The sequence below is a fragment of the Miniopterus natalensis genome, chromosome 1, assembly GCF_054644295.1.
Source record: "Miniopterus natalensis isolate mMinNat1 chromosome 1, mMinNat1.hap1, whole genome shotgun sequence".
Classification (NCBI taxonomy): Eukaryota; Metazoa; Chordata; class Mammalia; order Chiroptera; family Miniopteridae; genus Miniopterus; species Miniopterus natalensis.
Genome location: NC_142081.1, coordinates 66,571,115 through 66,595,820, shown reverse-complemented (window position 1 = coordinate 66,595,820; position 24,706 = coordinate 66,571,115). Strand labels below are relative to the sequence as shown.

The 24,706-nt window shown below is 48.8% G+C and overlaps 1 protein-coding gene across 1 annotated transcript in view; it reads left to right on the top strand.

Moving 5' to 3' along the window:
- TEP1 (telomerase associated protein 1) overlaps positions 1-24,706 on the top strand; it is a 32,942-nt gene that overhangs the window by 7,746 nt on the left and 490 nt on the right. Inside the window, exons 9-53 of the mRNA XM_016199551.2 lie at positions 1,745-1,854; positions 2,570-2,660; positions 2,889-3,054; positions 5,065-5,233; positions 5,728-5,886; positions 6,067-6,144; positions 6,914-7,044; positions 7,367-7,426; positions 8,302-8,460; positions 9,111-9,287; positions 9,513-9,633; positions 10,180-10,304; positions 10,580-10,693; positions 10,786-10,903; positions 11,056-11,250; positions 11,378-11,553; positions 11,654-11,810; positions 11,923-12,102; positions 12,552-12,644; positions 12,931-13,063; positions 13,211-13,361; positions 13,593-13,726; positions 13,919-14,007; positions 14,277-14,391; positions 15,024-15,264; positions 15,462-15,585; positions 16,447-16,571; positions 16,696-16,795; positions 17,016-17,171; positions 17,316-17,528; positions 17,783-17,936; positions 18,031-18,243; positions 18,831-18,991; positions 19,242-19,355; positions 20,268-20,375; positions 20,735-20,867; positions 20,959-21,035; positions 21,139-21,271; positions 21,412-21,548; positions 21,710-21,834; positions 22,922-23,065; positions 23,208-23,304; positions 24,036-24,141; positions 24,258-24,451; positions 24,565-24,669. Coding sequence (XP_016055037.2) covers positions 1,745-1,854; positions 2,570-2,660; positions 2,889-3,054; positions 5,065-5,233; positions 5,728-5,886; positions 6,067-6,144; positions 6,914-7,044; positions 7,367-7,426; positions 8,302-8,460; positions 9,111-9,287; positions 9,513-9,633; positions 10,180-10,304; positions 10,580-10,693; positions 10,786-10,903; positions 11,056-11,250; positions 11,378-11,553; positions 11,654-11,810; positions 11,923-12,102; positions 12,552-12,644; positions 12,931-13,063; positions 13,211-13,361; positions 13,593-13,726; positions 13,919-14,007; positions 14,277-14,391; positions 15,024-15,264; positions 15,462-15,585; positions 16,447-16,571; positions 16,696-16,795; positions 17,016-17,171; positions 17,316-17,528; positions 17,783-17,936; positions 18,031-18,243; positions 18,831-18,991; positions 19,242-19,355; positions 20,268-20,375; positions 20,735-20,867; positions 20,959-21,035; positions 21,139-21,271; positions 21,412-21,548; positions 21,710-21,834; positions 22,922-23,065; positions 23,208-23,304; positions 24,036-24,141; positions 24,258-24,451; positions 24,565-24,669 — 6,161 coding nt within the window. The remainder of the gene's footprint in view (positions 1-1,744; positions 1,855-2,569; positions 2,661-2,888; positions 3,055-5,064; positions 5,234-5,727; positions 5,887-6,066; positions 6,145-6,913; positions 7,045-7,366; positions 7,427-8,301; positions 8,461-9,110; positions 9,288-9,512; positions 9,634-10,179; positions 10,305-10,579; positions 10,694-10,785; positions 10,904-11,055; positions 11,251-11,377; positions 11,554-11,653; positions 11,811-11,922; positions 12,103-12,551; positions 12,645-12,930; positions 13,064-13,210; positions 13,362-13,592; positions 13,727-13,918; positions 14,008-14,276; positions 14,392-15,023; positions 15,265-15,461; positions 15,586-16,446; positions 16,572-16,695; positions 16,796-17,015; positions 17,172-17,315; positions 17,529-17,782; positions 17,937-18,030; positions 18,244-18,830; positions 18,992-19,241; positions 19,356-20,267; positions 20,376-20,734; positions 20,868-20,958; positions 21,036-21,138; positions 21,272-21,411; positions 21,549-21,709; positions 21,835-22,921; positions 23,066-23,207; positions 23,305-24,035; positions 24,142-24,257; positions 24,452-24,564; positions 24,670-24,706) is intronic.

Sequence of the window (24,706 nt, the reverse complement as noted above, 5' to 3'; positions counted from 1 at the left end):
TACTTTAAGAAATATATAAAATATAATTATTTTAAATATAGATATGAAAATAAATATCAGTAAATAAAAGAAAATATTAAAATATATAAACATAAGTATAAAATATAAGATAAAATGTAGTTAAATATACAGACTCCTCTTTGGAGACCACTGGTTCATTAACTTATGAAAATTTCTTTGGAATGAAATCAGTGAATTTCTCAATCTATATTCAGTTTATTTTTTAGTATAAATATGATATGGGACTTAAGTTCTTATCAAAGTGATCTAAAAAACCTTTCATACATAGCAACAGTTGAGAAAACTTATGACTTTACAAAGGAAACAATAGTTCATCAGCTGTCACACATCAGTTACACTATATACACAACCTCACTTTTCTGTTCTCCTGATGAAAACTGCTGCTAAGTGCAGCCTTGAGCATGGGATGTGGGTTTGTGGCTGACAGGCCTGGTCTGTAAAGTGGAAGTACCCAGGAAAAATATCACACCTCCTTCTTATGTTACTTTTGTCTAAAAGATAGAAGGAATTTTTCAATATTGACTATACTAGTCGCTTAGTCCATATGGTATATGGTTGTTATGTAAGATGGTTGAGGTTTCTTGAGGAAGATGAGGAGTTCCACAACGAGGGCATTGATGGTGCCCCCTCACTTTTTTTGATTTCTACATAATGTGACATCACAACTTATCTTTGAATCATAAGTGGATTTAGAATTATTATTCATAATTAACCAAACTAACCTTCTCAAATGGACTTATATCTTAAAAAGGTTATTATTACAAAATTATGACTTGAAGATAATACTAACAGCACAGGGACAAGTGAACAATAAGGAATTGGCACAGGTGAAATTCTGCTTCATTGCAAGTCTTTTTCACCTGTACATGAAAAATAATGACTATTTAATCAGATCTTACAAGAAGTTTGCCAGAAAACTTAAAAAGCGTCAAGAAGATTATTTGAAATAGGGGTTTGCATTCACTATCATGATGATGAACCTTACCTTGGGTGTATATTGTGCCTTGAAATATTAATGATTATACTACATGTACACAATTTATAAATAAACTTATACTAGGAATTTTCTCTTTTAGCCATCTAAAAAGTTTAGAAATTATTACTCTGTTTTAAAAATTTATCTTTATTGTAGAAAGTATTACAGATGTCCCTCTTTTCTTCCCCCATTGACCCCCTCTACCCCATTCCTACCACCCCTTCCCCCACCCCACGCCTTCACTGCACTATTGTCTGTTGGTGGGCGATGCATATATGCATATGAGTTCTTAGGTTACTTTCATCCCATCCTCTCCCTCCCCCCTTCTCTCTGAGATTCATCAGTCTGTTCCATGTTTCCATGTCTCTGGATCTATTTTGTTTATCAGTTTATTTTATTCATTAGATTCCACATATAAGTGAGATCATGCAATAAATCATTACTTTTGATTAGAGAATATATTTTGCCATTTGAGTCTAGTCTCAGGGCTGGAGCCAACAGACAAAGTGATAAGTTGTTTATTGAAACAGCCATCCCATAAACAGTGTTGTATAAATTTTGCTCCAAACTTCAGGCCAACTGGGTTTTTCTTTTCTTTGCAGACATTTAAAATGTTTTGAGTAGGGTAGAGCATATGTTAACACCTTCCTGAAGTTTCTGTGTGACTTTGAACTTCTTGCTCTGGTCTCTGACCTCTCTTACGCATCCTTTGTTTGCTTTTCTCGCCCTGTGCCCCACCTTTTGTAGACAATGGGAAGCTTCCCTTCATGGCCATGCTTCGGAATCTGTGCAACCTGCTGCGGGTTGGGATCAGTGCCCACCACCACGAGCTTGTACTGCAGAGACTCCAGCAAGCGGTACTTATGAGGGGCAGGGAGCTGGGTAGGTGGGTGTGGAGATGCTGCTCCAACTTTGGAAACTGGGCTTTTCTTAGTGGTTGGGGAACGTCATGGCTACTAAGCTGTCCATATGGGCTGAAAACGGGTATGGAGATACAGATAGGTTAGGGGAGATAGGTCTGGGAGGTTCATCCACCCTTTGAGAAATTAGAGTATAAGAACTTTCCTTTTGCCCTGGTCGGATAGCTCAGTTGGTTAGAGCATTGTCCCCATACGCCAAGGTTTTGGGTTTGATCTCCAGTCAGGGCACATACAAGAAGCAACCAATGGATGCGTAAGTAAGTGGAACAACAAATCGATGTTCCTCTCTCTCTCTCCCTTCCTCTCTCTCTAAGATCAATACATTTTAAAAAAAAGAAAGAAAAAAGAACTTTCCTTTTTATTTTCTGAGATCAGCCACTTACCAGGAGGAAGCACTTCTGTGATTTAACTGACTTCAGAGGGAGTCTGATATAAAACAAAGAGAGCTCCTTCTGTTATTTCCTCTCCTTTCTTCTTTACCTCTTCTCATATTCTCACATGTTGACTCATTTTTCTTTAATCTTCCCTCCTTTTCTCTAATATGCATCTGTCTTTCCTCACCTTCCCACAAGTCTGGAGTGGTTATCTCAAGTTCTTGGTCACTGAGGCCCCTAATGCCTACCATACTCATGACCCTTCCCTTGCTTTCCAGAAGTCTGTGATCCACAGTCGGCAGTTTCCATTCAGATTCCTTAATGCCCATGATTCCATCAATGACCTTGAGGCTCAACTGAAAAGTAAAGGTATTATCTCTCTTCTTCCGGCTCCTGTTTGTCTCTCATGCCTGAGAATAAATGAGGCAGCAGCACTGATGTTTTTCAGCCTCTTGCCTTCCAGTCTCAGGGTGCTGGGTGGGCAGAGGTCGGATGCTTGCCAGCCCCAAGGGTTGGGGTGCGGGACCGATATTGATGGGAAGAGAAGATGAGGGAATATAAACTGCCTGACTCAGATACTTACCTGTTGCCCTGCAGAATTGCCCTTTCCTTCCAACACACAACTGATGAAGAGGATAATCAAGAGGCTCAACTGTCCGGGGCAACTTTGCAACCTAAATCGTCGGGAACTTCGGGCAGCAATGATGATGCCCGTATTGTATGATCAGCTCAAGCGAGAGAAGCTGAAAATACACAGGATCAGGTGTGTGTGTGTTTGTGTGTTATGTGGAAGCAAAGGGTGGGCAACAAAAGGTACCCTAATAAGGCTTGGGAGTCATCTGGGAACCCCAACTTTTTCCCTGCAAAGTTGTGCTTCTCAGTCATCCCAACGGCTTAGACCTGTCTGGTTCCAGTCGTCCCTTGCACAGCAAAACTTGTCTTCAACATTATCCTATAGCGAGATCATGAGGCAAAATTTATGTTTGGGCCTCTGCTCTATTCGTTGTGATTTGTTTCATTGGTGTTCATGGATTCTGTGGGTCTGTGTAGCATCTCCCTTTCTCTTTGTGTGTGCTGGTGTCTTCTCTGCTTCTGCTCTGGTTCATGGTTTTCTTTCTTTTTCTTCTCTGTGATATCTTTTTGTTTTTCTTTTTGTTTCTTTCTCTCTCTGTATTTTCTGACCCATTCACTTTCCTTTTTTTTTTTACACATATATTGTTATCATCAAGCAGTCTCAAACACAGACATGAAACCTGTCCTCAGTCCCAGCACCGTGTCCTTTCAGATGCTTCAACAGGATCTTCATTCATTTTCATTTAAGGCAAAGACAGGGATCATTTACTTTCTAGTAGAACTCAGTGGCCAGGAATATCCTGAATCAGTGACCAGTGGTTGAACACAGTTCATTAAGAATAAAGCCTAGGGTATAGTCCAAACAGTATGCCTTTGCTGGCTATTAAGGTAGCCACTAGCCACATGTGGCTTTTGAGCACTTGAAATGTGGCTTGTCGGAACTGAGATGTGCAGGATTTTGAGGACAGTATAAAACAAGGATGTAAAATATCTCACTTATAATTTTTGTATTAATCGCATGTTGAAATGAAAATATTTTTATAAGGTTAAATGTAATATTAAATTAATTTCTTTTGATTCTTTTTACTTTCTTTTAATGTGGCTACTAGAAAGTTTAAAATTACATGTGAAATTTTCATTTAATTTAATTTTATTAATTATAATTTAATTTTATTGGATTGAAACTATTGAATTCTACAGATTAAAAAATTCTTATGAAAAATTTTAAACATGTACATGAGTAATGAGAATAGTACAATGGAATCCTATAAAACTCTTAGCCACATTCAGTGATTATCTACATTTTACTACACTTCCTTTCCTGATCCCTCTCTTTTTTTCCTTTTTCCTTTTTTTGAAGTTGTTTTTAAAAACAAATGTCAAATAATATGACGCATTTTAATTCACCCTCCATACTTCTCACATATCTTTTAAAGCAGACATTTTCTTATATATCAGAATATCATTAATATACTTTAAAAAAATGAAAAAAATCCTTGGTATTATCATTTATTATCTAGTCCATATTAAAATTTTTTACTTGTTGCTCTAGCCAGTTTGGCTCAGTGGTTAGAGCGTTGGCCCAATGACTGAAGAGTCCCAGGTTCGATTCTGGCCAAGGGCACATACCTTGGTTGCAGGCTCGATCCCCAGCCGGGTTGGGGCGCATGCGGGAGGCAACCAGTTGATGTGTCTCTCCCACATCAATGTTTCTCTCTCTCTCAACTTATTAGTTGAAATTCTAAAAAGAACCTCCCTCATTAACTAAAGGTATTCAGTTACCTATAATAGAGATTGTATTGGAAAGGTGGAATGAATGCTCAATTCTTTCCTCTTTAACTTTCAGTTTTCAGAATAAGGAAGTAGTATTAGTTCTTTAAAATACAATGTAAAAATATGTAGCAGTTAAATCTTACCTCATGAAGCAAGTGTGGATTGATGTGTTAAGTGTGGCAAGTGATTCAGAGAGTGGGTCTATAGACAACTTCTCTTCTGCCATGAGAATGAATTAGGAGAGTCCTGTAGAATGCCAGCAAAGGGAGGCTCTGTCCCTGTCTTCTCTACTGAATAGAGGGGGGCTCTGGAAGGGGGTAGAGGGGGAAGACTCAATACTTGAGTGGCAAGTTCTCATCTTCCCATCTGCCTTAAAGTGGCAAACAGAGGAGCCCCTGAGTCCTTTCTGTGCCTTTTCTGTCTGCAGACAGAGGAAATGTGACAGTGAGATGCTGGCTCGGTATCGACAGGCCCTGGAGACAGCCGTGGACCTCTCCGTGAAGCACAGTCTGCCCCCGCTGCCAGGCCGCACCCTCCTGGTCTATATGACAGATGTTGATGCAGACAAGCTCTGTCCCAAGAGCAACCCTCAAGGGGTAAAAAAATTTTAAAAGTTGGGGGTTGATAGGATGCTGGGGCTCTGGAGAGGTACCCTGTTCACAGACCTGGTTCTCACAAGCAAGCATTGCATAAGCAAGCAAGCAAGTGAAATAAATGACTGCATTTGCTTCCCAGTGTCAGACATTGGTCCCTAGGGACAATTCCTAGAATGTGGCCTCAAGCCTGTTCATGGATTATAATGCTAACATTCCACATTTGGCTGGTACATAATCTGCTCTCAATTTCTGCCACCAAAATATTTACTTTTACCTCCCTACATCTGAGTGCTGAACCTGGGCAGGGGTCCTGGCCTCTCCTTCCTTCCTTCCCTGGCAGCTCTCCTAAGGGCTGTCCAAGTGGGAAGCGGCCCCTCCTAAACGGGATTTTCCCTTTCCCCAAGCAGTGGAGTTGTTTGGCCTTCAGGGCTGGATAGACAAGAGTGGATTGAAAGTAGGGGAGCCTTGTTTCACCCTGACACTTCTCCATTCAGCCCCCCCTGAACTATGTGTTGCTGTTGATCTGCATGATAATTGCGCGGGCAGAGCGCGGGGATCTCTTGCTGTGCGGAAGGGGCGCTGTGAAGACTGCGGTGATTAACGCAGAGGACGGTATCCTGAAGACTGCCGCGACACTCCAGGCCCAAGTCCAGGTAAGTCACCCACCCCCACCGTGCAAAAATATATGAATGGACACAGGCTTGGGAACAGCCTTTATAGTCAGGAAAGGCTTGGATATGCGCAGTTCTGAAGATTTCCCAAGCCGACTATGGTGTTTGTTGCTTACTGATCATCTCCCAGGCATGCAACTAACATGAGCCTTTTTCCTTCAGGACTTCGGTGAAGAGCATGAATGGTCTCTGCATACTTTTGGGAAATACCTGCTGTCTCTGGCTGCCCAAAGGGTTCCTGTGAGTATGGCCCAGTCCCTGAGAAACCCTCCTCTCCTCTACATTTTTATCCACAACTGATGTATCTCACTCCTGAAAGCTAACTTTTCAAACTATGTACAGTACCCAGGTCAGCTCCCTGCTGGCTGCAACACTCTAACCAGTGGTTTGCTGGTAAATGTTTAACAACCAGCAATCTGGGAAAATAAGTCTTGGTTAGTAGCCTTTGCTAATTTCCATGGTGTAAATATTCCTTCCATGGCTGTTTTAAGCTGATTTCCTGATGTCAGTGAACTCAGAGTTGGGAAGAGATGGTAAGTATACCATTGTGTAGTCTTTCGGCAATACAGATAAAATACACGTAAGATCAAGATGTAGTAAAGTAATTAGGAAATGATAAGTGTTTATTTATTACCTTTGTTTCTTTTTTGTTTTTAAGTTTACTTTTTACCGTTAACAGTATAAGTTCATACAGTTTAATATTTAATAGTGGCCATGTTTCACAACTGGCTCACAAAATTCCTAAACATTTGGCAACCAGCTCTTGGGAAGCTGGCTGAGCCAGCTACTGCACACCACTGCCCCTACCCCAACCTCCACTTTGATGCCCCTCCAAGTCAGGGTCAATGGCTGCCTGGTCCTAAGTGCTCTCAGGAGAAGCAGCTTCCCTTCGCACTCAGAATTCTCCTCACTCCCCTGGTGCTCAGAGATCTCTTGATGTCCTGAGCTCTTTGGCCTGTCTTCTGTTCCTTTGTTCCCTGGTCTCAGCCCCTTCCCTTTTGTCTTACAGGTGGACAGGGTCATTGTCTTTGGCACAGATATGAATGAGAAACTGACAAATAAGGCCAAGCAGCTTTTCTGGCAGCATGTGAATTCCAAGTGCCTCTTTGTTGGTGTTCTCCTAAAAGGGACAAGTTACATGTAAGGGTGCTCACACTCATTGCCCAGTGCCAGAAGATAGTGATCCATATTTCATCTCTACCCTATTAAGTTTGGGATCCTCCCACTCGCCAGGCACCTCCCCAGCTCTTCCTCTTATGTCTGTTGCACTTGATGTGCAAGAACCTTCTCTGAAGTTTTCAGCCTAGCTCATACCCCTTTGTGAGGGTCCACCCTAGGCCCAGCCTAGCACATAACCCTATTAAAAGTGCAGAGGTGGGGTGGCTATCCTAGGGTGTTCAGTGGCAGTGACTGTGTTCCTGTCTCTGTTTCTGATAGGTAATGGCTTCTTCTTCCTTTGCAGGTTAGAAGATTTGAATCCTAATGATGTGACACTCTCAGGCTGTACTGATGGGATACTGAAGTGAGTACAGGATGGACACTGAAGGGGCTGGTGGTTTGTTAGAGCATTTTTCAGAGATATCTGTGGTCCCTACTCCATTTACTTCTTTTTTCAAGGAAGATAGTAGCGTATTCCTCTTTTCGGCTGTCTAAGCATAGCAGCAACACAGTGTAAGAGAGACTGGGCACCTTCTGTCTTATTACTCCACCATTATCAAATACTCTGCTTCCATGGCACAAAATGACTGCTCCAGTTCCAGCCATCATTTTTGTATTACATCTAGTAGGAAAGAAGAAAAAGGGACATGGGAGATTGTATGTTTGCTTATAAGTGACCAACTCAAGTGTTGGTCACATTAGTTCTCTTTGTTCCATTCTTGATCCAGAAGAAATCCCATACTAAAGTTATTTATTTATGCCAAATTTACAGATAGTTTTTTGCTTTGTTTTTTTCCTCCATGCTTAGCCTTCTCATTTACATGTTTTCTTCCCTGCTATTTCCTTTGGATGCCACCCATTGCCCCAACTCCTATTAAGAAGCCTCATACGCATTCCTCCTTCTTCAGGGAGCTTTCAAGGCCCGTACAGAGCTAATCAAGCCCAGACTGGGATGGCCTTCATCTTTCTACCTTCGCCCAGCCCAGTTTCCCCTGGCACAGCAGATAGCCTATGATGTGTAACGGGGGGGGGGGCTAGACCTAGTTTTTTCTCTTTTCCTTCATTCCTATGGATCTGCACCCTCATTTATCTTAAGCCTACATTCACTGCTTGTGGTCTTCTTCTTAAGAAGCTCCAGTTAACTGTGGCCCCTAACCTAGTCCTTTGCCCCCTTAGAAAACCTTACTGATTCTCATTGTGCTATTCTGCTTTCATATTTTTGGTCACTACTTGTTTTAGGTTCATTGCAGAGCGTGGGGCCTCCCGTCTTCTAGAACATGTGGGCCAAATGGACAAAATATTCAAGATTCCACCTCCCCCAGGAAAGAGAGGGGCCCTATCTCTCCGGCCACTGGAAGAGAACACTTTAAGCCCCTTGCCTCCTATTTCTCAGCCTGGGTCAGTATGTGTTTCTCTGCCTTTGTGAATTGGGAGGGGCTGCCTTCAAAACCTGAAAAAACTCAGGTGACTGAAATTCTGGCTGTTGAGATGCTCCTGCCTTATTCACTGAGGTGGCCTCTGCTTTCCCAGGCAGGGGCTTCTCTAACACAGGAAGTTTTCAGGTTGTGCGCATACGCCTTTTTCTCTACTGGGGAAAGCGAGTCAGAATGTGAGGCGGGCAGCATACAGCCAGGGCTCAGGCAGAGGGCTGAGGAGCATGGGCTCTGGTTTTCTCATCGTGGCTTTGCCAAATGGTAGCTTGAGACCTGGGCTGGTTGCTTAATTTTTTAAGCTTTAGTTTCTTGATCAGTAAACTGGAGATAATGATTGTGCTTACCTCAAAGTGTTATCATGAGCCTTCCCTGGGCAACATAGTAAGTGCATAATAATTATTATCTGACAAAGGAGGGGTGCATAAGGAATGGCAAGTGGGGTTTAATTTCCAGGACTCTGCAGCTGGGGCTGTGAGCAGCTTATTCTCTGGAGGCCTGTTGGACACTCCCCTGCTATCTGTTGTACCTGGCTCATGCTCTGTGCTGAAGAGTGATCTAGGAATTAGGTTGTGGGGCTGACCCCTAGATTGAGCCCAGCCCTTTGCTTACACCCAGATGGCGCAGCATCCGGCTTTTCATTTCCTCCACTTTCCGGGACATGCACGGGGAACGGGACCTGCTCCTGAGGTCCGTGATACCAGCATTGCAGGCCCGAGCAGCTCCCCACCGCATTAGCCTTCTCGCCATCGACCTGCGCTGGGGCATCACTGAGGAGGAGACTCGTAAGAACAGGTGTGGGGACCACAGAGAAGAGGGGCAGGATGAGGGACATAAGTGGTGGAACTGAGGTAGGCAGGCTTGGGGCTGCAAGGATGCCTGAGGGCTGAGAGCAGTGGATTGCTGCTTGGATGCTAACAGGAGCAGCCTGCCTTCCCACTGCTCAGTTGTGAGCCAGGGCCCTGGCTCCCCATTTGTGTGTGTGTTCCCTGATATGACGCCCCATAATCATGCTTGCAGACAACTGGAAGTGTGCCTCGGGGAGGTGGAGAATTCGCAGCTGTTTGTTGGGATTCTGGGCTCTCGCTATGGCTACGTTCCCCCCACTTACAACCTGCCTGACCATCCTCACTTTCACTGGGTAAGGCAGACAAGGTTGGAGCAGGGTTTGGGGAGGAAGCAAAGGTTGGGGCATGAGTGGGGGGAGGCTGTGGTTGATCAAGAACTCTGGGACTATGCACAGGCAAAAGGTTCTGTGAGTGGCCAAGTCCTAGATGAGGGAAATCCTTTGAGAAGTATCTCTGGGTTGACTATGGGATGCTAAGTTAAGCAGGCAGGTCTGTTTAGGTTTTCTATCAGATGGATGCCAGTTCTGATCTCCCTTCAGTGACTGTGTGGCTTTGTGGGAAATAGCTTATCCTAATCTGGCCTCCATTTCCCCATATACTAAAGAGAAATAAATGACATCTACATTGCATGCTTATTATGAGAGTAAGGAAGCTATAAAAATACTCAATATACAATGCATTCAATAAGTATTAGCTGTTAGTTATATTTTATTGGCTTGTGTCTAGAGGGAGGAAGGAACATTCCTGAGATGAAGGAGCCCTGGGGTTTTGGCAGGTCCCAGGGGAGAGGTTAGTGTGATGTCAAACTGAACCCACCTGTTCTCTGCCCTCTCCCTCAGGCTCAGCAGTACCCTTCAGGTCGCTCTGTGACGGAGATGGAAGTGATGCAGTTCCTGAATCGGGGCCTCCGCCTGCAGCCCTCCGCCCAGCCTCTCATCTACTTCCGGGATTCCAGCTTCCTCAGGTACCTTCTTTGGCCTCCGGGCCTTGGTCTCCACAGAAGGCCAGACAGGCTTGGTGGGCATGTCTTTTCTTCCCATAGTCAGAGTAGAGGAAGGGGAGCTAGAAGGGAGAAACGGGGCTCAGAGGGCGGGCCTTTGCAGCACCAGATCAGCCTTGGAGCTGAAGTCAGGAGAGCTGCACTTGAGGCTTCAGGGAACCGCAGCCAGGTCTGATGGGTGGGGTGGAGAGAGGCTGGGTGTGAGTCCAGCAGCACTCTTGGGTTTCTTTGGTGGTCAGCTCTGTGCCAGATGCCTGGAAACCTGACTTTACTCCTGAGTCTGAAGAGGCTGTACATCGGATCTCAGAACTGAAGAACTACCTGAACAAACAGAAAGGGATTACCTGTCGCAGGTGAGCTGGGGGAGGTAGAGTCCCTGCACAGAGAGATGTGGTGAGGGCATCCAGGCCTGCTCTAACTCTGCTTGTGCTTACTTTGCCCACAGATACCCTTGTGAGTGGGGGGGTGTTGCAGCCGACCGGCCCTATGTTGGGGGACTGGAGGAGTTTGGGCAGTTGGTTCTGCAGGATGTGTGGAGTATGATCCAGAAGCTTTACCTACAGGTCAGCAGGAGTGCTGGTGGCAGGGGAGTGGAGAGGGGGTGGGGTGGTCTGGATACTCCTGGGTGGCAAGCAGCTTTGTGGGAACTCTGTGAGTCTTAGGCCTGGGATCCTGAGGAGCATGGAAACATAGTTGCTGTCTCATATGCCCTCAGCCTGCGGTCCAGCTGGAGCAGCAGGTGTCCATCCCAGATGATGACGTGGTCCAGGCCACCTTTCAGCAGCTTCAGAACCCACCGAGTTCTGCCCGACCTCGCCTTCTTCAGGATATAGTGCAGCAGCTGCTGCAGCACCAAGGGAGGCTGAGCCTGGTGACCGGGCAGTCGGGGCAGGGCAAGACCACTTTCCTGGTACAGAGTTTCAGAGGCCCGGGCAGGAGGAGGGAGGGCCGTGTGGGCTAAGGAGGGCTGGGGAGGTGGGGCCAGGGAGCTTGTGCATGTAAAATGTGACCGTGTTTTCTGTTCCCTTCCCATACAGGCATCCCTTGTGTCAGCCTTGCAGGTTCCTGATGGGGCCAAGGTGGCCCCCTTAGTCTTCTTCCACTTCTCAGGAGCCCGCCCTGACCAGGGTCTTGCCCTCACCTTACTTAGACGCCTCTGTGCCTATCTGCATAGCCAACTGCAAGAGCCAAGTGCCCTGCCCAGTACCTACCGGTGTGTATCTTCCCCATTAGCCCTGCCTTGCTGATGCTGCAAGATGCCACCCCTGCATCTCCCTCTCTGGCTGACCCTGGTCCTTCCCCTCCACATACAGGGGCCTGATGTGGGAGCTGCAGCAAAGGCTGCTGCCCAAGTCTGCTCAGTCCCTGCAATCTGGCCAGACCCTGGTGCTGATCATTGATGGGGCTGACAGATTGGTGGACCAGCATGGGCAGCTGATCTCAGACTGGATCCCAAAGACCCTTCCCCGGGTGAGTGTGAGAAGGAGGTGAGGATGGGATGCAGCAGGGAGGAAAGGGGCCTCTCCAATCTTGTTCTTCTCTTTCCCTTCTGCCTCCATACCCTTTTGCCCAAATTTCACAGAGGGTGCACCTGGTGCTGAGTGTGTCTAGTGACTCAAGCCTGGGGGAGACCCTTGAGCAGAGCCAAGGTGCCCATGTGGTGGCCCTGGGGCCTCTGGAGCCGTCTGCCCGGGCCCGGCTGGTGAGAGAGGAGCTGGCTCTGTACGGGAAGCGGCTGGAGGAGTCACCTTTTAACAACCAGGTTGGACTGAGGCCGGGGCTGGTGGGTGTGTGGGGTGAATCTGAGAACTGCAACGACCAGGCTGCTGAGGCAGCTAGCTGCCCCACACAGGCCAGCTGTGCTTCACTTCCTCAGAAACCCTGTGCCCGGGGAAGTTGTTAATAAGATAACTGACTCCCTAGCCTTTCCCATGGTGAATGGTTTCTCCAGGGCCCATCCAGGTGAGGGGAGGAGTGAAGCTGTGGTTACTGGATGGGGTAGTCTGGGCATTCCCAGAAAAGGGGCTGGCTGGGCAGAGCAGCATAGGGCAGGGATGGCTGTGCCCTAAGGGGGTGCCGTGGTCTCCACTGCTGGAGATTCTCAGAGAAGTGCCTTGCAGTGGGCTCTGTGCTGCACTGGAGAGCAGGGGCGGAGGGCTGGCTGTGGGCAGGCTCTCTGGTACCCATGTTGAGTCCTCTGAGTCTCATCAGATGCAGCTGCTGCTGGTGAAGCGTGGGTCAGCCCTGCCGCTCTACCTGCGCCTGGTCACCAATCACCTGAGGCTCTTCACACTCTATGAGCAGGTTGGTTGAGAATGTAACCCCTTAGTCCTCATATTCGAAGTCCTAATCTCACCTCCCAGTCTCCACGCAGCTTCTTCCATTCCCATCCCTCTCCTTCATCTTTTGTCATCTTTGGTCACCCATTCCCCATCCTCACCTCGTTCCCAACCCTGCCTTTCTCCCACCTGTTTTCCTTTCCTTTTCATCCCTTCCCACGGTTTTTCCTGCTGCCCTCTCCCCTCCCTACAACCAAAGCTGCCTCTCCCTCTCCCCCCACTGATTGAAGCCTGTCTCTCTCCTCTCCCAGGTGTCTGAGAAACTCCGGACCCTGCCCGCCACTGTCCCCCTGCTGCTGCAGCACATCCTGGGCACCCTAGAGAAAGAGCATGGCCCTGATATCCTTTCCCGAGCCTTGGCCACCCTTGGGGTCACACGTAGCGGTCAGTGCTTGGAGTGGATTGGGAGGCTGAGGGCTCAGAGGTTAGATGACTCTGGTTCAGCTAGGGCCTTCACAGCAGCGCAAGGAGGGACTAGCCTTCCGGGGGATGGGTGGTTTGGTGGGGGCCTCAGAGAGCTTGCATTTTTAGGTCTGACTGTGGACCAGCTGCATGGAGTGCTGAGTGCATGGCAGGTTCTTCCCAGAGGGACCAAGACCTGGGAAGAAGCAGTGGCTGCTGGTAACAGTGGGGATCCCTACCCCATGGGCCCATTTGCCTACCTCCTCCAGAGTCTGCGCAGGTACAGGTGCCCCTAGCTGTCTCCCTGTCTTTGAATCAGGCCCCATGTGATCTCTTCTTCACCCCACCCTCCCTCTGCATAGCACTGACACCTGGCTCCCAGACCCTGAATGCCTGCCACTCAACTTACTACTGTTTGAGGTGGGAATGGGAGCCCACAGCTGTACCAGGATGCTCACTGACAGGCTTCCTCCCTCTCTTTTCCTTCCTTCTCTCCCTCACATGAGGACAGTTTGCTAGGGGAGGGCCCTCTGGAGAGGCCTGGTGCCCGGCTCTGCCTGCCTGATGGGCCCCTGAGGACAGCAGCTAAATGTCGATACGGGAAGAGGCTGGAGCTGGAAAGCACAGCACATGTCCTCATAGCAGGTAGCTATAGCCCCAATTAGTGTGGGGCCTGGGCCCAAAGGCCAGGACCACCCACTGCTGCTCCCTTTACTGGCCTCTCACCTACCACCTCAGTGGGTGGATGGCTTGCTATCGTCTGAGGGAATGTGATCTTTGGAGATGCTTCAGGGCTGAACTCATCTCAATGCCCCTTCCTCTGACTCATACCTCCAGCTCAGCTCTGGAAGACCTGTGACCCTGATGCCTCAGGCACCTTCCGAAGTTGCCCCCCTGAGGCTCTGGAGGACCTGCCTTACCACCTGGTTAGTCCCCACATCCCACTGGCACCTTCTCCCAATCACCTGCTTTGACTGCTCTGAGACGCCTCTCTCCCTTGACCACCCCCATCACTGTTGCCAGTACCCCTCTCAAATTCCCCCTTTTCTCCTTTTGGTTTTCCTGCCCTCCTCTTTCAGGTCCTTTGTCCCAGCTCCGAGGTCTAGGTCCCAGCTGCACAGGCAGGTCTAAGACTAGATTGTCCCTCCTCACCAGCCTCTTCACATCCCTAACAAATCCACTCTGGCCCTCTCAGCTCCAGAGCGGGAACCGCAGCCTTCTTGCAAAGTTCCTCACCAATCTCCACGTGGTGGCTGCACACCTGGAATTGGGTCTGATCGCTCGGCTTCTGGAAGCCCATGCCCTCTATGGTGAGATGGTCTCTGGGTGGCTTCTTCTTTGAGATACAGGGTCCCTGGGTATGTTCATGGGGGCCCTGCTCAGAGAGAGTTGTAATGGAAAGAACAATCTAATTTCCATTCCAAGTAGGAAATGCCAAGAGGATAAACAAGTGAGTGTAGGGAGACCTTTTGCCTAAATCTCTTAGATTAGAGGTTCTCAAACTTTATTTAGAGGGTATAAAATTACCTGGGAGCCTGGCCGGGTGTGGCTTAGCGGTTGAGCGTCGACCTAGGACCCAGGCGATCGGGGTTCAATTCCCGGTCAAGGCACATGCCCAGGTCATGGGCTCAATCGGTGACTGTCTCATCATTGATGTTTCTGTCTCTCCCTCTCCCTCTCCTTTCCTCTCTCTGAAATCAATAAAGATATATTTTTTAAAAAAATTACCTGGGAAACTTATTCAAATTGAAGAAGTCTGGGTCCACAGATTCTGCTTACCTAGGACTGGAGTGGAGCCCAGAGATTTGTACTTTTAACAGATGTTTCTGATGTGGAGCCAGAGAGCCACACTTTGAGACTTATCATTTTAGATACACGTATTGGTGCTGGGGTTCATGGGGGCCAGGCTGGCTCCCAATGATCCTCTGCATCTCTTCTATAGCTTCCACAGTCCCTGAAGAGGAACAAAAGCTCCCTGAGGCTGACATTGCTGTATTTCACACCTTCCTGAAGCAGCAGGCTCCAGTCCTCAGTCAGTACCCCCTGCTTCTGCCTCAGCAGGCAGCCAACCAGCCTCTGGACTCTCCTCTTTGTCGCCAGGCCCCCCAGCTCTCTCAGCGATGGCACCTCCAGCACACGCTACAATGGCTTAATAAACCCCACACTATGGGGGGCCAGCAAAGGTAAGAAACTTAATCCCAGACCCTCGCAAGCCCACCAGAGCTGCAAGCTGCAGCCCTTTCTGAGACTGGAGAATAGAGATATCAGACAGAGTCACCGTGGAGAGGGGGACTCAGTCATAGAAATGCAGAAATGAATTCCCACTTGCTTCCTTCCCCTCATTCCTCATTTCCTCCCTTTCTTCCTGCTCTTTCTCTAGCTCCAGCCTGTCCCTGGCAGTTTCCTCATCCCCCACAGCCGTTGCCTTCTCTCCCAGTGGGCAAAGAGCTGCTGTGGGCACTGCCAATGGCACAGTTTACCTGTTGGACCTGAGAACCTGGCAGGTATGACACTCAGTGTGGGGCAGTTTACCTCGGAAAGGCCTCACAGACTGCCCTGAGACCCTAGACAGGCCAAGCCCACCTGCTATCATCCTGTTTGATTCAGTAACTTTACTTCCCTCACATCAGATCAAAAGGGCTTGGGGCAAAATCAATCACTCAGCAAATATTTGCCATATACCTTCTATTCAAGGCACTTCATAGGCATTGCAAGGACATTGTCTTTGCCTGCCAAGTAGTTTTGTTGAAAGATAAGACATAGCAGGTAAAAAGGAACCAAAACATAGCCATGTCTCATAGATCAGAGCTGAGTGAGTTGTATAGTGCCCGTAGGAGATAGGACAGAGAAGGGCAGGCCTTCCGGGTTGAGTTAGGGGGAGCCTGAGCAAAGACATGGGGGACGGTTTCCTGTAAATTGCTGGAATGATTGCAGCAGAAAGTGCTTCAAGTCTGGAGAGGTGGGTCTCTCATCTTTCTACCCATATCTTGTCTCCCATATGTATGCATACATGTAACCTCGTTCCCTATGCAGGCCCATCAAATTCTTCTCTGGTTTGGGGATACATATGGGATTTGGAGTGGGGACAAGTTGTGACTCCACTTGGATCACAAGGCCCTACTTGGACCTGCGCTTGGCCTAGGTCTAGAGTAGGCCCCAAAGCTTTATACTTTTAACAGGTGTTCCTGATATGGGGCCAGAGAGCCACACTTGGAGACTTATGTAGAGAATGTAGAGACCCAGGGATTCCAGCCCTTCTTGCCATGGCCTCCTTTTTGCTTGGGGCTTGGAGTGGCTGGACATGGGGTGGGGGTGGGGGCGGTCAAGGGAGTGTTCTGAACACACTTCCCCCCTCACCTTCACAGGAGGAGAAATCTATGGTGAGTGGCTGTGATGGGGTCTCCTCTTGTTCGTTCCTCTCGGACAATTTCCTCTTTCTTACTGCCTTTGATGGGCTCCTGGAGCTCTGGGACCTGCAGCATGGTTGTCGGTAAGGACTCTCCCATGTCTTGGAGTGAGGGCCTTCCCTGTCTGTGGGAAGCCCAGGGAGTGGGGAGTGAGGGGAAGCCTGTGGCCAGAGGGCCCCGGGGCCTGACTCTGTCTCCCTTGGATAGGGTGCTACAGACGAAGGCTCACCAGTACCAAATCAGCGGCTGCTGCCTGAGCCCAGATCGCCGGCTGCTGGCCACTGTGTGCCTAGGGGGGTGCCTAAAGGTAATGACTGAGCTCCGTGGTAGTCAGAGTTGCTCTAAGCACTGAGTCAGCCCAGGGAGTGGGAGGTTCTGTCAGAATGGCAGAGGCTGCTGACTGCTTGGCCTGGGGAGGCCTTCCCTGCTGAGGGTGGGGACTGGACAAAGTGGTCCCTGGAGCTGTAGGACTGAGGAACTCAGGCATCTCTCTCCGGCACCTGACACCTCCCCTTTCTCTCCTCCAGCTCTGGGACACAGTCCATGGGCAGCTGGCCTCCCAGCACACCTCTCCCAAACCCGTGAATTGTGTTGCTTTTCACCCAGAGGGGCAGGTGATAGCCATAGGCAGCTGGTCTGGCAGCTTCATCTTCTTCCAGGTGGATGGGCTCAAAGTCACCAAGGTGAGAAAATCCTGTGTAGCCCTGGGGGAGGAATACAGAAGGGTGGGAACAGAAGGTAGGCAATGATGGATGTCCACATTTTGTATCACTTTGGGCTGTGTTGAGAGCAGGCCCTGACATTTCCATTTCTACCTCCCTGTGTAGGAACTGGGAGCTCCAGGAGCCTCTGTCTGTACCTTGGCCTTCAATGGGCCTGGGCAGGTCGTGGCTGTGGGCCGGCTGGACAGGATGGTGGAGCTGTGGGCTTGGCAGAAGGGAGCACGCCTGGCTGCCTTCCCTGCCCACGATGGCTTTGTGGCCGCTGCCCTTTTCCTGCGTGCTGGGTGCCAGTTATTGACGGCCGGAGAGGATGGCAAGGTCAGGTGTCAGAGGGCTGGAGGTGGGTTCCAGGGAGGGGGTCGCAAAGGCAGGGAATGTTGGGTGAGGTTGGGCCTTTGTTGAGGGGACTGTGGAGATAGCTCGGCTGGTGTGAGCTTCAGGGAGAAGCATGCGGGTGTGCTTGCCAGCAGCTAGCTCTCAGGAGAAGAGTGTCTGGAAGGAGGACTTTAGCAGGTTGGCTGTAACTCTGGGGTGGAAGTGGAGTATCTTTAAGCCCTTTTATTGGCCCTCAGGTTCAGGTGTGGTCCGGGTCTCTGGGTCAGCCCCGTGGGTACCTGGGTTCCCTTTCTCTCTCGCCTGCCCTCTCTGTGGCTCTCAGCCCAGATGGTCATCTGGTGGCTGTTGGGTACCGAGCCGATGGCATCAGGATCTACAAAATATCTTCAGGTACAAAGGGCGAAAAGATGGGGTGTTTGAGCCTTTGGAAAGTGGCCCCTTCCTTTCCAGGAATCTTCCTCTCTTGTTTCCTCTCATTCTCTAGGTTCCCAGGGGGCTCAGTGTCAAGCACTAGATGTGGCAGTGTCTGCACTGGCCTGGCTAAGCCCTGAGGTGTTGGTGAGTGGTGCAGAAGATGGATCCCTGCAGGCCTGGGCCCTCAAGCAAAGCTCCCTTCAGTCTCTCTGGCTCCTGTCCAGATACCAGAAGCCTGTGCTGGGACTGGCCACCTCCCATGAACTCTTGGCCTCTGCCTCAGGTACTGCTGGGCAGTGGGCAGGGCTCTGAATCATTGAAAATACCCGCATGTAAAAAACTTTTTTAAAACTTTAAAAGTCCTTTTAAATGCATTTATCTTGCACAATTAGTATAGACTGTTTCTCCTCCTTCCCTAACCCTGATGCTGGGACCTCTTTGTGATTCCTATGATCCTTCGAGTTCCTGCCAATGGGAAACTTTGCTGTGTAAGGGGATGGGTTTCCCTCAGGAGGTAAGAGAGATGTGGAGGTGATAATGCAGAGTGGCCTCAGTCCTCTCTAGGTAGGAGGCTTGATCCAAGTGACAGTGGGTATTTGGAAAGGGGAGGGTCTGGCGGTGCAGCACGGAATTAGATAGAGACAGCTGTAGAGCCCGGGCTGGAAGTGCCTGGCATCCTGTCCTGTGTACTCAAGTGACGTCTGACCTTTGTCCAGGGCCTCGCCATAGCTGTGACTCACTGCTTCCCTCCCTTGGAGCTGTGCCCTCAGACCTCGCCCTCAGCCCTCATGATTGCCTTTGTCTTTGGCTTCTAGACCTGCCTCCCTGCTTCTTTCAGGGTATCTTTCTCTCTCCCTATTTCCAATGCAGAGGATTTCACAGTGCGGCTGTGGCCAAGGCAGTTGCTGACACTGCCACAAAAGGCAGAAGACTTTCCCTGTGCCACTGAACTCCAGGGACATACGGGCCCCGTAAACTGCTGTAGCTTCAGCACTGATGGCTGCAGCCTGGCCACCGGGGGCCGGGATCGGGTGAGCCTCGAAAGGATGCAACCCTGGGCCCTTCTCCCCCTGGGTCCCCAGCCCCCTGGTTCCTGGATTCCTGAACAGCCCAATTCTTGTTGCTTCCTCTGGCTTTTTGCTTTGTCAAACCTGTGCTGGATCTACCCACCTCCCTCCCTCGATACCCTCTCTTCCCTTAAAACCTCTTGCCTGTGATGGTCCTGGTCTTCCTCCCTCTCTCCCATGGTCCTCACTCCTCCATCCTTTGGGACCTTTCCAGAGTCTCCTCTGCTGGGATGTGAGGACACCCACGGCCCCTGTTCTGATTTGCTCCTTCCCTGCCTGTCACCGTGACTGGGTCACTGGCTGTGCCTGGACCAAAGACAACCTACTGGTGAGTGAACAGTAGGTGCAAAGCTCAGTAGGGCTCCTGGGGGAGGACAATAGTCCCCATCTGATCCTTTCCTGACACCCGTTTATAACAGTAATAGCTAACATTTATTGGGCAGTATGTGCCAGGCATTGGACTAAGCTCTTTGCTTATATTGTCTCACTTAATCTTTACAACGCCCTGTAAAGGAGATACTACTATTATAGCTATTTCACAGACCAGGACATTGAACTCAGATAGTTTAAAGAACATTTCCAAGGCTACCTAAGTGATAAAGCTGAGCCAGTAAACTTTCTGATAGAAAGCTCATGCTCTTGACAAGAGCACAAAACTCTCTCCTGGAGGCTTAGGATGCCCCATCCCTGCAGTAAAGGGTACTACTGTTATTTCTTTGTTCTAAGGCAGAAATGAGTCTCACATTATGACTAGAGGTTGGTGAAGCCTAGTTTTCCAATGGAGAGTCCCCAGGTTGTTCTCAAAAAGAGATGAGGGAGGAATGAGAGTAAGTTGAATAAACTTGTCATGGTTTGTCCTTCCCCTGCCTTCTAGGTAGCCAGGCATTGCAGACTTTTTACCTTTGTCTGAGTTTGTTGACTGACACTCTATTAATAACAAAGACAATAGCTACAGTGTTCATTGTGTGCCAGGCAGCTGTGGCTAAATCCTTTATCTGTAGATGCATCAGCCTCACAGTAACCACAGCAGATAGGTACACTGTCATTATCCTGGTCAGATAGAAACCTAAGGCTCAGAGAGATGAACTTGGCCCAGGTCACAAAGTAATGAATGGTGGAGCTAGGATTTGAAGCCAGGGTAGCCTGCTCTCAGTCACAAGGCTAGTGCCCTCCATGATGAGCATACAGAAATGCTGGAGGGATGCTGATACCCCCACTCCTCTGACCTCTGACACTGCAGATCTCCTGCTCCAGTGATGGCTCTGTGGGGCTGTGGGACCCAGCATTGGGACAGCAGCTTGGTCAGTTCCTGGGTCATCAGAGTGCCGTGAGCGCCGTTGTGGCCGTGGTGAGAAGGGAATACAGAGTACCCCGGGGTCTCTGAGAAGGCCAAGGGTGCTTTGGGAGACGATGCATTGGGTATCTAATCCCAAGGCAAAGAGGTATAAAGAATGAGGTGCTTGGGCCCAGATCAGAGCAGGATTAGGGTGTTGAGGCTGAGGGTTGGTGTGAGGGAAGGGCAAGCATGAAAACACAGCATCTTAGATGTATGACCTCGTGGGAGGATTGCAGCCCTGAGCCCCCCAGCTTTATGTCCCCAGTTCTCCTCACTCTAACATCTTCTAAGCCCCTAATGTTCAGCTCACAGCTCTGTGGTGGGAGTTGTACATCCCATGTCTTGCTTAGTGTGACTCTCCTCTGGGGCAGGAAGAGCACGTGGTGTCTGTGGGCCGGGATGGGACCTTGAAAGTATGGGACCATCGGGGCGTGGAGCTGACCAGCATCCCTGCTCACTCAGGACCCATCAGCCATTGTGCAGCCACTCTGGAGCCCCGTGCAGGTGATGAGACATGAGCTGCCTTCCCTCACCTGCCGCCTCCTCCCTTCTCCTCTGCTTCCCCCCTTCTCACTCATTCTCTCTGTCTCATCAGCTTGCCAGCCTGGCTCAGAGCTTATGGTGGTGACTGTTGGACTGGATGGGGTCACACGGTTGTGGCATCCACTCTTGGTGAGTTCCCTGAAAGGACTGGAGTGCAGGAGGTAGAAAAGGAATAGCAGATGATCTTCTGTGTGTCAACCCCTATTGTTCCATCTCCATCCTTTCTTCTTAGGTGTTTCAAACACACACCCTCCTGGGACACAGTGGCCCAATCAATGCAGCTGCTGTTTCAGAGGCCTCGGGCCTCCTGCTGACCTCCTCAGAGGATGGTTCTATACGGCTCTGGCAGGTACCCAAGGAGGCAGGTGAGTGAGACGTGGAGAGAGTCAAGGTATGAAAGAGGGTTGTGTAACTGGGACCAAGAAGGTCAAGAGTAGCCTGATATCTCCTCTTGTATCCCAGCAGTAGTCCAGCTCCTAATGATTGCTACTTCTCTCTTCTTCAGACGAGACAAACATGCCTAGGAGTCCTGCAGCCGTCACAGCCGTGGCCTGGGCCCCAGATGGCTCTGTGGCAGTGTCTGGGAATCAAGCTGGGGAACTAACCTTATGGCAGGAAGCTAAGGCGGTGGCCACAGGACAGGTGAGTTGGGCAACCTCAGTTCCTTATCTATGTGAATTCTGACCAGGCTATGTATTTAATGGTACATGCCCAGGTTGGAGGTTGTATAGATGCCTGGGAGAGGAAAGAGGGTGAAATCCTGTTTCTCAGAAATACTGAAATGAACTTGTTGTGTACGCCAGGCTCCAGGCCGCATCAGTGCTCTAATCTGGCGCTCGGCAAACACCTTGGTTGTTGTCAGTGCTGATGAAAAAGTCAGCGAGTGGCATGTGGAGCTGCAGAAGGATTCAACACCCAGAAATTTCAGGTGAAACAAAGCAGCTGGGTTAACGTGATAAGAACGGCAGTCTCCTTACAGCCAGGATTTTACTCAAATTGCTGCACCTTTGCTTCTGAACTAGGTCAACAGGATGTTAGTTACTAGGCAGAAAAAAGTCCCTGGGAAACTGTTTTCTGCTCCTTGTCATCTCAATTTAAATAATAATTATTAAGTGCCTACTTTATGCTAAGCTCTGGGTTAGGCAGTGTGAACTTAATTTGTTAATTAGAAAGCTCATAGTAGAGGAGTGTGCATATAAGTAAACTGTCAACAGCATTCAGAGTGATTAGTGCTACTCTAAAGAAAAAATATATATATATAATTTCCATATATGTCCATATCCCCTGGGGCTGCAGAATTTGAGAAATTTATAGTTTACAACAGAGTTGCTATTTGAGGTTGGACTTAAAGAATGAGTAGGAGTTTTCTGGACCAGTGAGGGAAGGGAATGGAGATGTGGAAGAGGAAGTAGCATTAATAAAAGGCACGGAGGCACGAGAGTGTGTGGTGTATTCTGAGTACATAAGCCAAGTCTTTGAGTTCTTGGTGGGAGGTGAGGGTGGGGATTTAGATTGAAAAGATAAACTGGGATTGGGCTGTAGGGGACACAGTGCTAAGAATTTTGAACAGAATAATTATCTGGATTTTAGAAAGAGAACTTGGGTGGCAGTAAGGAGGGTGGATAGTAGTAGAGAGATACTGAAGGTAGGGAAGCCACTCTCATAGCTGTGGCTACAGTCAGGGAAGATGTAATGTGGGTCCTGGCCAGGACAGTGGGGATGGGAAGGATACAGATTGAGGCATGTGTTGTAAGTAGGCTCCACAGTGCTTATTGATCAGTGGGAGGTCAGGAGGGAAGGAAAAGACAAGAATATTAGAGATTCCTAGTTTGAGCAAGTAAGGGGGTGATGGTGATGAATACTGATATGAGAAAAACAGAAGGAGAGACAGAATAGGGAAGATGATGCATTTACTTTCCTACTTCACTCCTGAGGACTTCATGGGGGACTGAGGAGCCTGAGAGGTAGACTGAAGTAGGATCTTTCTCTTCCCATGTGCCTTTTGTGAGCTACAGCCTTCACCTGGACCGAGTTCTGCAGGAGGACTTAGGGTTCCTGACAGGTGTGGGCCTGGCCCCAGATGGTGACTCCCTCATCTTGGCCAAGGCGGATTTGCAATTACTGCACTTGAAGCCAGGGGATGCTCCCTCCGTAATCTGGTAAGATCCAAAATGCAGTTTCCTCTCAGGGTGGAGAAAGGAAAAATGGGTTCCTGGTTCCCCTGAGGTTGGGTCTGACTGAGAACAAGCACTGCGGTCTTACAGAGAGGCGCCTGGGCTCAGCCTCTTTCTTGTAAACCAGGAACAGCTATAAAGAACATCCTATGATGCTGTCCACCCACCAGGACTATGGTGTGTTTGTCCTGCAGCCAATGGCCCCTGGAATTCTTTCTGTCTTGGTAAGTCTGGTTTGAATGTGTGTTAAAATAAAGATTTGTCCAGAACCAATATTTTAAAACCTTGAGGCCATGATGGAGCATAAGAGAAAGGTAAAGGCAGTTGGTTCCAAATCCCCTTCTCTTCCTTCAACTGGAGCAGCTATACTTAAGAGCATTATGTATTGTTTCCCACTAAGATTTCATTGATACAAAAAGAGATTCTAGTGTTTAAGAAAGTCATGGGGAACCATAAATCCAGGTTTTTCATTAACTGCATTTTTTTTTGTTTCTCTTGCCTTACCGCTGTATTAGTTTCTGGAACAATACAGACAGATCTCATAGACATTTGGTTGGGTGAAAGAAGCTAGACATAAAAGAGTACATATTCCATTATTTGACTTAAATGAAGCTTAAAAACAAGCAAAACTAATTTATAGTGACAGAAGTCAGAATATTGTTGGCTCTGGGGCTGGAGGTCTCTGGTATTGACTGGGAAGGGGCATGAAGGCAACTTTCCAGGGTGATGGATATGTTCTACATCGTGATCTGGTCATACATGTGTAGGACATATACATGTGTATACATGTGTAAAAATTCATCAAGATGCACAGTTAAGATTTGTGCACTTTACTGTTTCCGGGTTAGTTTTTTAAAAAAAATCCTGGCCAGTCCAGAAGAGAAAACAGTTGCTTTTGTCTGGGCAGGGTTAAGTGACAGGCATAGGCTAAACGAAATGATCTGCCCTTTCACAGAGGCCAAAGGAATCTGGAGAGTTAGAAGAGTGCCTGGAGTTTGATCTGGACTTGGAGAATCCTAGTGGGACCATAATATCAGTAACTGAGGCCAAACCAGAATCTGGTGAGTGGTGATGGGAGGACCGGAGGAATCCAGAGGTGGGGGTGGAGGTGAGGGTGCGCGGGGGAGGGGGGGGATCCTTCAAAGCCTGAGACCTAACTCTGCCCTTGAAACGGTAGAGTCCTCGTTTCTGTGTGCCAGCTCTGATGGGATGCTGTGGAACCTGGCCAAATGCACCCTTGAAGGAGAATGGACCACGGGTAACATCTGGCAGAAACCAGTACAAATGCCTGAGACCCAAACTCCAGAAACAGACCCATATATGTACAGCTGGCCAACAAACCCACGTCTAAAGACACGGCAGCGTAGAAAGGTGAGTTTAAGGGAAGGGTCACAAATATAGGGTAAGAGGCTTCAGGCCTGACCCTGATGCTTCCTCGACTAAGGCTCAGAGAACTCACCATATGCTTCCCCTTCTTCTCTGAGATTCACTCGGGCTCTGTCACAGCCCTCCATGTGCTGCCTGAGTTGCTGGTGACAGCTTCAAAGGACAGAGATGTTAAACTGTGGGAGAGACCCAGCATGCAACTGGTAAGTGTGTATATGCACAAGGAGGGCCGAAGGGATG